The sequence below is a fragment of the Bufo bufo genome, chromosome 8 (assembly GCF_905171765.1).
Source record: "Bufo bufo chromosome 8, aBufBuf1.1, whole genome shotgun sequence".
NCBI lineage: Eukaryota > Metazoa > Chordata > Amphibia > Anura > Bufonidae > Bufo > Bufo bufo.
The window spans coordinates 16,801,851-16,813,946 of NC_053396.1; the positions used below are offsets into that span (position 1 = coordinate 16,801,851).

The window sequence follows — 12,096 nt, forward strand, 5'->3', positions numbered from 1 at the left end:
GCAAAAAAACGGATAGCATTGTATTTTTGTGGACCCATAGACTTCAATGGGGGCCATGTCCTGATTTTCATGGACAAGTATAGGACATGTTTCATTTGTTTTGCGGAACCGTGGAATAGAAAAGGGCCCCATAGAAAGGAATAGGTCAGCATCTAATCCGCAAAGAAACGGATCCGCATTTTTGCGGATATCATACGGTCGTCTGAAGGAGCCCTCACACATACATACACCATATATATGTACATTACGCACACATACCACCCAACGTTTAAAAAGCCTAAGGAGCTAAACTATGGCGTGGAAGCGCTCATCTCCAACTGCCGCCGCCAGAACCCCGGAACCAGATTCAGGCGGTAACAAGGTTCTCCGATCCGGCTGTAATTTTAACAACCGGATCTATAGAACCTGAGGGAACTGGCTGAATCCCACGCCTGGAGACGACCCCTTTAAGTTTGCCGATTTCTATCCGGCCACGGGGTGTCAAAGGAGCTGACGATCCATTGATTAGAGACTGCAGCCACCCGTCTTTCCAATACTCCTGATGGGCACATCTGTGGCCACTTATACAGGCGCAGGCGATGTACATTATGACATGATTAAGCAGATTTCCCCCCCCCCCCCTTCAGGAGTCTGGGAAAGCTGGGTGACTGTTCCTTTAAGAGCTGCTATGGCGGCCATATTGGTTCCCACCTAGCTATAACTAAAGAAACAAGAGGACGGTTGGCAGCCTGAGCTTGGGGGAAAAGCAAATGGCTGAAGAATATTTATTGGCCGAGGCTAAGACGGCAAACGAAGTGATAAACTGATGGGGGAGGGTGATACATCAGAGGATGAGCCGGGAACCCCATGAATAATTCACGTGTCATATAGGGAAGAATGAATAACTTACAAGGAGTCTTTCTGCATCCCGTCACCATGACAACCGGCCGGGAGGTGAGAACTTCCGGTGTGGGCAGGCGATGACTTCCGGCGCACAAGGCAAGATGGCGGCGCCCATGGGTGTGCTGCTGGAATTTGGGTGAGTGGCGGAACTGGCCTTTTATTCCTCTGTAAGGGACTTCTAGCGGGGCTGAGGCGTAGGATCCTGCTGGGGGGCGTGTATATGTCAGCAGGGGGGATCCAGCCGCTGCCATTCACTCCTGCAGTGCAGTCATCCATCCCACTGTGGGATCTCTGAGACGAGGTGTAGCTATACATACACACATATATACAGCCCTAGAATATGTATGCATGTAGGGTTGTCACGATAACAACATTTTGATTCGATTTCGATACCATAAAAAAAAGTATTGCGATACTCGATGCCATGCGGAAAAAATAAAACGCCAGAAAAAGCCGCGTGCATTCCGCATTTTATGGAACGTCCAGCCCATAATCGAACAGTCCTATCCTATTTTTTGGGGGGGACAAGGTGACAAAAAAAAAATGGCGAATTGTGAGGTTTTTATTTTTTCACCGCATAGGAGATTTATTTTTTTAAGTTTGGACTTTTCAGACGTGGCGATATGTAACGTTTATTTGTTTATATATTTCATATATAAAACTGGGAATTTACATATATATATGTGATTTATACTTTTTTTTTAATTAATTTTTATTTATTTACTTTTTATTGAATAACTATTAGCCCCCTTAGGGGCTAGAGCCTGGGATCTTTTTACCCTGATAGAGCTCCCTGCTACCCTGTGCACACAGCAGCGGGGATGTTACCATGGCAGCCAGGGCTTCAGTAGCCCAGCAGTGTAATCCTGGGGCTCCGATCACAACTGCCACTGTACCACCAATGAAGAGGGCGGAGGGGATCCTGTGGCCACTGCCACCAATGGCTTTAATCCAGGGGGGGGGGGGGGGGGCACTGCAAAACCAATGATAATTAACCTTTAATACAGATACAGGAGGCGGGTGTTGGCGGCAGAATCACATAGCCGGCACACGGCCTCTAGAACAAGGAGCTGCGATCAGCGGTGGCCACAGTCCCTTCCCTCCTCCGCCCCTCTCTCTCCTCATAGGCGGCGGCGGCAGCAGCACAGGGGGGAGGGGGGGCGACACTGCTTCCTTCTCCTGTGCTGCTGAGGGAACATGGAGCGCGCTGAGGGCAGCGCGCTCCATGTTCTGTGATACTAGGCTGCTAGAAATGTACAATTTCAGTAATTAAAGTATATTACAAAAATGGTCAGTATCACTGCTCCTATACATTACAAAAAAATATAAAAAAAATGAATGACAGTTGCACTATAAAGAACAGCTTTTTGGCGTTGGAGCCTCTGTCGGCCATTCTGTCCTATCTGACAGCTAGAATTGCGCTGCGTGCAGCACTATCCTTGCTGTCAAGGTGACAGGCCGAGCATGCATGTGTTCTGAGTGGGTTGAAGAGAGTAAGGCGCTGCCAGACACAGTCTAGTGTTGCTATGGGCAACTAGGCCAGTTTTCCTTAACACCAGGTTGATAAATCTCCCCCATAATTTACATTTTACCACTAAAACCCCCCAAAGATTCAATCGCTGCTGCTCCAGTGGTAACGCAGCCATAATACGGCACACGACCGCTGCAGTCAGTGGCTGGCCTCAGCAGTAGTCCAATGATTGGCTGCAGCAGTCATAGGTCACTTACTCACCTTCGTAGCCTGTAACTACGGACCGAGGGTGCGGACCGAAGCGGTAGGGATTAAAGGGGTTATCCAGGAATTTGATATTGATGGCCTAATCTCAGGATCGGTCATCAATATCAGATCAGCAAGGGTCCGACCCCCAGCACCCCTACTGATCAGATGTTCGTAAAAATGCGGATCCGTTTTTTTTGCGGACAGTTCAGTCCGCAAAAAAACGGATTGCATTCCTTTTTTTTTTTGCTGATCCATAGACTTCAATAGGGCCATGTCCTGATTTTCAATGACAAGTATAGGACATGTTTCATTTTTTTTGCTGGGCCCCATAGAAGTGAATGGGACAGCATCTAATCCACAAAAAAACGGATCCGCATTTTTGCGGACAGCATACGGCCATCTGAATGAGCACTTATTCTGTGGATAGGGGATAGGCGTTATTAGTTACACACCCCCCTTTAATATAAGGGATCTCTTGGTAATAGTGGAGCGGACCCGTCCTGCATCACACGGACCACCCAGTGATTTCACTAGGTAACGTGCTCTGCAATCCTTGGTGGCGGTCTTCCTCTTACCATCTCTGGCAATGGAAGTGGAAATTCTTCCGGAGTCCACAATAGGTACCACCAGCCCATCACCAATATAGGGAGTGATTTAGGGGGTAGCATGGAAGTCTGAAATGATCTAGGACTCCAGCTGCTTTGAAACTACAACTCCCAGCATGCACAGTTGCTCAGCTGTTCTTGTAACTCCCATAGTGTGTGTGTTGGCGTTGAGTGGCAGCCAATGACTTCTCAGGTAGTCGCCCCAGTCACACAACTGCCCCTGCACTGAGTCCCCGCGAGAAAAGCGCATTACCAATGTTTGCGTCATTGTCGTAGAAGTGAAAGGAGGATTCTGGGAGTTGTAGTTTCAGAAGAACTGGAGTGCCGGAGGGTGCTGATCCCTGAGCTAGCGAACTGCATGTCCACCAGTTATACTCTGGAGGGTCTGAGGGTTTTCTTTGTCTAAGGGCTGTAGTACACCAACAGATTATCTGACCAATATCTGTCCAATCATACCAATGATTGGTCCACTCCTAATAGGCCATCTGACCAATGATTTGTCAGATAATCTGTTGGTGTAATAAAGCCCTAAGTTTGGTTCAGCAGATCCATGGAGGATCAGGGCCGTGCAGCTTTTTTTAAACATTGATGACTGGATAGGATTAAAGGGTTTGTCTGGATGTTTAATATTGACGACCTATCCTCAGCATAGGTCATTAGTATCTGATTGTTGGGGGTCTGACTCCCAACACAAGGAGAGCCACGCCCACTTCCAAGGCTAGTGATGTCACGTGCATCGGTCACATGGCCTAGGCCCAGCTCAGTCCCATTCCAGTGAATGGGCCTGAGCTGCAATACCAAGCACAGCCACTATCCAATGGACGGCGCTGTGCTTGGTGATCTGGAGCACCGTGGCCTCCTCAGACAGTTGATCGCTGGGGGGTCCTTAGGATTGGTCATCAATATTAAACATTTGGAAAAAGCCCTTTAAAAATGGCGAATATCTCATGAATATGGCTCGTAGCAGATGTATCAGAAAAGTGGCACAATTGGGCACCGTATATATTATTCGCTGGTCATTTTTTAATCCAGTATTGGACCCTCGCCTCGCCCTCCACGTCCAGGAGTAAATCATCCCGCAGCCGCCTTCTCCCCCCTCGCAGACAAAACTTGTTTCACTTTTCCTTGGTACCCTAGAGAGCCTGACATAGAAATGCTAATCCCGGCCCCGTGTCCTGCTGGAGCCTGCGGGGAATCCTTTGTCTGCGCCTGGCTCCGCTTGTGAGCGACACCCCCTCCTCTGTGCTCGCCATGTCAGCATATCTCATGTTTTTATTATCTGATTTCAGAGGTGGCGCTGAGCTGCTGTTCCAGGGAATCAAAAAGCACCACGTGACCCTGCCCGGCCGACCGGATCCTTGTGAGTATCCCCCACCTCCCCCCGTGATATGCCATGAGATGGTTCTCATCCACATTTGGGGCAGTTGCCAGCTTGACGCCCAAGTTTTTAACTATGGGGGCACAGATCTTGGATCAGCGCTTAAGAGGCGGAGACGAGAACAAGCGTTTGCTTGGCTCCGGGGCGTGACAAGTGATGTAAGTGAGCGCTGTGACGTCATGGGAAGCCATGATGATGGAGGTGGCCTAGAAGAGGACAGTCCCGGGGAACCTGTCGGAAGCCATCGCCATCGGCCTCCAGGTTCTCTCTCTCTGTGAAATTCTGCATAATGCGGGGGTGGGCCTCTGGTGCGAGCCATTTAAACTGATTAGGATGCAGTTCACATGGAAGCTGACGCCAGCTGTTCCTCTGCCCCCCTCCTGCTAACTGACCGGCACTGTTTGCTGAGCGCTGAGCCCCCTGTGCGAAATTGCTTTTGAAAAGGATCACTTTCTGGTTAATTAAACAAAGAGTCAACACATCTGTGAAGTTTTCTGGAGTCCCTATTATCCTGGTATTGATCCCCCCTCCGTCCCACCCAGTGATTCGGATTCTTTGAATGGCTACCTGGGTCTGGGGCGAGAGCTAAACTGGTCGAGGCAACATGTAACTTAAAATGATAGCAGGTAGCTGCGTCTGGGAAAGCTGGGTGACGGCCAATATGGCTGCCATGACTGCTTCCGCATCCTGAATGGGAAATTTGCCTTGTGATGCATAGTTATTGAGGATGGGGGGAGACACCCAAATATATATATTTTTTTTTAAATCCAGCCTTGGTATGGAATTAGATAACGTTTCGGACGCCTTAGTCACCATCTCTGTAATGACTCCTGTTTAGCAGTCACCCAGCTTTCCCAGAAAGAGACATAACTATGAAAAGCCAATTTAAAAAAAAAAAAATATTTAAAGCGAAGGTCCATTGTCTGCGCTTTGACCCGAGCCGTACTGTACATTGATTGGAACAGATCTGTGGTTACTTATTAGACGAAAGGGAATGGCCCCTTCCCAGACTGGGAACAATGGGAGAAGCGCAGTGATGCTGGCTTCTCCATGGTAACTCCTCTATACAATGGCTTCCCTGGACCGAGAATGTGGGCGGGTGGGGAACCAGGCAGAACTCTCTGACCCTCCCGAGTCAGGCTGATAAACGATCCTTCCTACCCCTGCGCCTGACCCTGCAGTGACCAGCGCCGCTCTTCATCATAGGTACAGCTCTCCGCCCTCTCCGCAGCGGGCGTCATCTCCAGTGCACCATATTGGAGAAGGGGGGGCACGTTTCTGCCGGTGCACTGATCCATGACATATGAACCGTGTGTGAAAGACTAATGGGTGTCCTATATATTACACCTCACTAAATTGGTTTCTGCCAGCAGATCCCCCCCCCCCCCTCTGCTTCACTCTATATGCCTTTGTAATGGGCCCCGACTCTCATTTCCAGATGGTTCCTTGGAAATGGGCCTTTTACTCTTAAAGGGGTTTCCAATAATAGTATACAGACGAAAAAAATCTTAATCTATTTCTATGAAATACCGCCTGGGGGGGCTACATTGGACTCTGTCAGTCAGTACCATTGGACATCACTTCTGTCGGCTGGCAGCCATTGGTCGTCCGCTTTTCTGGCTGATAACAGGGAGCAATAGACCGCATTCACCGACACAGCAAATGGAGGTAAAGCAGGCGGTAGGCCGGGTAGGCCTGCACTTTTGTGGCCGCTGACAAATGAACTGCCACGTGGCCCGAGGTTGTTCCCCAGGCAGGTAAGTGCTCCTCCAACACCACCCAACATCGCTGCCTTCGCCTTGATTGACGGCTCCAACAATCTGTGACTTGCACACTGTACTGCAGTGCACATGCACAGGGCATCAGTGAGCCCATTACCCACGGCAGGGAGACTACCGCGCATGCGCAAGATTTCACTGCCCAACGTAGTGACGCTGCAGATTGGTGGTGATGTCACTCGTGGCATATGGGGCATGTTTACTTAGGAGAGCTGGAGCACTTGCTTGTTGGGCTGGGGACTACCTTCAGGGCACTTGTTAGTATTTGCAGTAATGAGGCGGTCATAAAGGTACGGTTTTATATGTGTTTGAAGGGAGTGTGTCAGCACTGATAAAACAGGCGCAGTGCCTTGTAGGGCTAGCTCAGCTGCATGTAGTGATACTGTTCACTTAGTGATCTGTTGCTTCATTCTGGAGAAAAAGTACTTTGAATCCATATGCAAATGAGCCGTTAAGTGCACAGAGGGCGGGCCCAAGCCACTCTGTGCACTTTTGCTTCCTCTGCCAGTCTTTTAGTGCTGCCATGTGCAAGGACACATGCTCAGCTGGTAACACCCAGCTGGACCTTCATTGCAAACTGCTAGCAATTCCTTCCTAACTTCTAGCAGGAATTAGAGAGGAACAGCACAACATAAGAATAGATACGGCAGAATTGTTATTACATGGGGGATGCAAGTAGTTAAAACAGACATGTCAGGAGAGGCGACAACTCCACTTACCTTGTCTGACAGCAGATTACTCCCCTCTCCCTATTGAGAACACATGCCGAGCATGCATGTATGTGGGAGGTGAGACGCAAAACTATGTGTAAGGAGAGAAAGAAAATGAGAGGTTGGGGGGGTGGGGGGTTACTTCTGAAGTCTGGGGCGAGAGCTAAACTGGTCGAGGCGAATGTAACTCAAAAATGTAAATAAATTTAGCTGCATCTGGGAAAGCTGGGTGACCGCAAATATGGCTGCCTTGACTTTCACATGAGGTGTGTCCTTTCTGCTGCAGCTCTCTCCCTATCACAGCTCAGGGGTCGTGTCCTTTTCCGCTGCAGCTCAGGAGGCAGTTAAAGGAGGGAACTGACCATGTGTGTCCACCTCAGTGATGTGGACAGAGAAATAAGAAAAAGAACAAACAGCAGGTGGCGCTGTACACACACATTTTATTGAATACCTCAGTGGCTATACAAAATTTTTAGTTACATGCAATTGCAAAATATTTTTTTGTGCGACAAGAATTCTTTTTGTGCGGTAGTCTTGTCTTTCAGCTTCGGTCTGTGCTCAGCGGGCAGTGTCAGACATGTAACCCTCTTCTGTTTCCTGTCAGGGGACATCAGGCAGTTGCTGGTTTGGATAAAAGAGAATTTGCTGAAGGAGCGCCCCGAGCTATTTATTCAGGGGGATACAGTGTGAGTATGACGGACACTTTATATTCACCACGATCCTCTTCTTTACTGTCCAGCAGACGTCTGTATAACCCTAGCTTGGTACTAGGTCTCGTTCACAGGAAGCTGAGATATGGGGAGCTGTTTGATGAGAACATCATCCCTGACCACAGTGTCCATGTCACAGACGTATACAGGTGTGAGGACCCCATATCCCAGATGGTTCTCTGGAACATTCAATAGCTTATCCCGAGATCCAAGACCCCCACTGATCCGCATGAAGGGGCCCCAGCACATTCACCTAAGGATAGGCTATCAGTGGTGAAGGCCTGATGACCCCTTTTAACCACTGTCATAACCAAATTTTCTTTGGAATTAGACTTTATTGCTAATAATGCATATTAAAGGGGTTTTCCAGGTGGATAACCTAAAAAGAAGCATTACTCACCTCCACTGATTCCCTTGGCCCCTGCTGCTTTCTATTTTCTGCCACTAGGTGACTGAGTGGACATTTCCAGCATGTTGAGCCAGGACAGGAAGTGGAGAGCAGCAGGGATAGCGGGAGGTGAGTAATGCTGGAAGTGGAAATGAGTGGTATGCCCATTTATATAAAGTCTATGGACTTTCTGTGACTCCATACACCCCTCTGAGTGGCAAACAGAGGGCTGAGCTCTCCTAACCCTTTGGTTCACGAACAGTGGGGGTCTCAACATCTGATTTTTAACTACTGACCTGCTTGGTCGCCACTCTCTGACATTCCCCTCTTCTTTGTCCGCCATTTTGAAATACCCAGTCACGTGACACACATTAACTGCGTTTCCGTTCCCCACAGGCGGCCGGGTATCCTGGTTCTCATTAATGACGCTGACTGGGAACTGATGGTAAGCACGTAACAATGGTTTCTCGGCCTCTGCCGGCGTGGTGAACCCTCGTTGGCCCTGGCACTAATTGGACTAATGTTAGGGGTATGAATGCAGAGTAAGTCGCCATGTTCCCTTGCGGCCTGGCAGCGGGGCGGGACGATACAAGCATCCCAGCATTGCTTACTCCCTCTGGGTTACAGTGTATGTCAAGGGCAGGAAGGCCACCCATTGACTTACATTGTGAGCGACATGAGAAGGACACACAATGAGGGGTTTCACTTCCCCGCCCATGAAAACAAGGCCCGTTTACAAAATGGTCGCTCCGTGGGTGGAACGCTGACCTGTTTAATTTAGTCAGCTTTATGAGCTATGTGCTGAAGAGGCCAAAACATCATTTATCCGCCCCATTGTAGGTCAGTTTTACCTTTTTGTTTTAAAATGGATTTTTTATTTTTTAGGAATTTTCATTTGAAGTTTTCTGATGCTCCCTTCAGAGACTGGAATCTGTATGGGGGGCAGCTTTCTAATGTATACCCTCTCCCATTTTAGCTTAGGGCAGAGGCTGTGATGCTTGTAGAGGGCTGTGCTGCAAGGGTTAAAGGGGTTGTCCAAGATTAGAAAGAAGAATTGCCGCTTTCTTCTAAAAACAGCGCCACATCTGTCCACCAGCAGTACAGGAACCCACCTGTGGACAGGTGTGGCGCTGTTTTTGGAGAGAAGCAGTCGTGTTATTTTAGTCCTGCACAACCCCTTTAAGTTGCACGTATACACAAGATTAAAGGGGTTATCCGGTAATTTATATTGATGATCTGTCCTCGGGATAGGTCATAAATATCAGATCGGCAGGGGTCTGACCCCCGCCGATCAGCTGTTTGAAGAGGCTGGCGCTCTGTGAGCACCGTGACCTCTTCCTAGGACATGTGGCGTCACTTTCATCGGTCACATCGTGGCCTAGCTGCTGCTCCTCTGCCCCATTGAATTGATTGGAGCTGAGCTACAGTACCAAGCACAGTTGCTATACGATGTGCGGCGCTCTGCTTTGAAAGCTGCTGGGAGCTCCGGTAAGCACAGCGGCTCTCTGATCGGCGGGGGTGCCGGGACTCGGACCCTTGCCAATGTTATAATGATGACTTATCCTAAGGATAGGTCATCATTATATTTCCCTGGATAACCCCTTTAATGTTGACACACAATATGTATGCTGGTCTTTTGACTGTATATTGCTCCTGGTACCCAGCCATATTTTGATAGACACTGGGAAAGCTGGGTCACAGCCGTTATGGTTACTACTCCACTTTAAAGGGGTTGTCTCATCTCGCCGTTACTAAGGCGAGATGAGACACAGTCCTGACCACCAGCCGGCTGGGAAACGGCAGAGCGCTCCGGCGATTCCCTAACTCCGAAACTGCATAGCTTGCTGTGTACTCTGTTTCCGTAGCTCCCATGCACCCAAATGGAAGGTACTGAAGATGTGAGCCCCGGAGCGCTCTGCTGTTTCCCAGCCGGCTGGTGGTCAGGACTGTGTCTCATCTCGCCTTAGTAACGGCGAGATGAGACAACCCCTTTAAAGGAGTTGTCCAATGACTACAACCTATCCACAGGATAGAGAATAAGTGGTAGATTGGTGGAGGCTCCTGACGATCATGTCCATTCACCAGAATGGGGGCCTGTGTTCCCCTGTTTGAGTGGATCGGCAAACACACATGCGCAGTGCTGCTCCAGTTATCTCTATGTGGGATAGCTGAGCGCTTGTACTCTGCTATCTCTGGTAGTCCCATAGAGTTGCGTGCCTGCCGATCCACTCAAACAAGGGGCACGGACCCCCATTTTAGTGGTTGGGTTCCCGCGGTCAGACACTTATTCTTTAGCCTGTGTCTAGGGGATGAGTTGTAGTGGAACAACCCCTTTAAGGCGGCCATACACATTAGATAAATGTCTGCTGTATCTGCCGATTTCGCCAAGATCAGCTGTCGATCTAATGTGTATGGAGGAGATACAGATCTCTGAGGAGATAAGGAACGGGCATGTTGGATTTCAGCTTGTGGGAATATGTCTCCGACAGAATTGTCTGGTATTGGCTTCATTACCTCTTACTATGGAAAACACATGCATGCTCAGCCATTCGGATTTCGGGATGCAGGGTAAGCTGTAAAGTCTTCTATGGATGATCATATAATCTATAGTACAGGGATCAGCAACCTCCGGCACTCGAGCTATTACACTCCCAGAATCCTCCTTTCAATTCCATGAGAGTTATCAGAATGACCAAGTAAGTGTTCATGCTGGGAGTTGTAGTTTTACAGCTGCTGATCCCCCTATATTAAAAGGGTATGTCTTTGCTCACGCGTGTTTCCATGTCACGTCTGCAGGGCGAGCTGGATTACAAGATTCAAGATCGAGACAACATTGTGTTCATCTCCACGTTACACGGCGGATAGCGGAAGACGTCTGCAGATCTGGAAGAAACCGTTGATTCCTTACGGGGGAGGGGGGGCATCCCTGGCATCTTCATCAACATATGTAATGTGGCGTTTTTTTCTCCGTGAGGTGGTACATGCATGTGACGTCTGCCAAGCCGCATCTTATGTCAAGTCTTCAAGCTAATAGGTCAGGCCCATCTGCTCCGTGACGTCTCGTCTACCGGTGGCCTTATAAACACGCATCCTAATTAAGGATATTGTATTTCTGGACGCCGTCTTCTACTTCACTTCATTCTTATTAAATATGACGATTTTTTGTTTTTTACCGTCCTCTTTGGAGTCACTTAATTGTCCTACATTGTAATCAGAGGGAAACCAATCCCAGGTTAAAGGGGTATTCGGATCGAAGACGTAGGATACACCATACATTTTCTAATAGGTCAGAATACCCCTTTAAGGGTCCATTCACACGTCCGTGTGTGTTTTGCGGATCCACGGATCTGCAAAACACGGACATCGCCGGCACTTAATAGAAAATGCCTAATCTTGTCCGCAATTGCGGACAAGAATAGGACATGTTCTATTTTTTTCGGGAACGGGAAGTGCGGATTCGCTATTCCGGAGTCGGGCAGCACATCGTGCTGCCCCATAGAAATGAATAGGTCCGCAATTCCGTTCCGAAATTGTGGACGTGTGAATGGACCCTAAACAGAAGCGGCCATTTTGTGCGTGCTGATGACTCGCTGTGTACCTGTGGTAAATTTGAAAAAAAAAATGGCCTGACCTTGGCCGCCTTATAAACTGCATTACTGGCAGGACTCCGCTCAGGGCATAAAATGGCTGCATATTGGGAGATCTCTAACCCGACCTTCTCGATTCTCAGAATACCAGACTGAATTAAGCTGCTGCTTGGCAGCAATCAGTGTAAGAAAAGGAAGAAAAATGGCTTTGCTTCGGCTTTTTTTTTTTGTGAACCTAGTCTTCCCCCAAGACGCGTTATCACTCCGCAGCGGCATTGTATCGCAGCAGAGACCTCTGGATGAAACGCGCTGTAATATCTTGATTTATTAAAGGGGCG

General features: G+C 48.7%; 1 protein-coding gene across 1 annotated transcript; it reads left to right on the forward strand.

Moving 5' to 3' along the window:
• Nucleotides 1-941: 941 nt before the first annotated feature.
• Nucleotides 942-11,343, forward strand: URM1 (ubiquitin related modifier 1). Its single transcript, XM_040404833.1, has 5 exons — nt 942-1,018; nt 4,497-4,567; nt 7,678-7,759; nt 8,568-8,616; nt 10,968-11,343. Exons 1-5 carry the CDS (start codon nt 960-962, stop codon nt 11,034-11,036), a joined length of 330 nt encoding a protein of 109 aa, XP_040260767.1. The 5' UTR covers nt 942-959; the 3' UTR covers nt 11,037-11,343.
• Nucleotides 11,344-12,096: the final 753 nt, after the last annotated feature.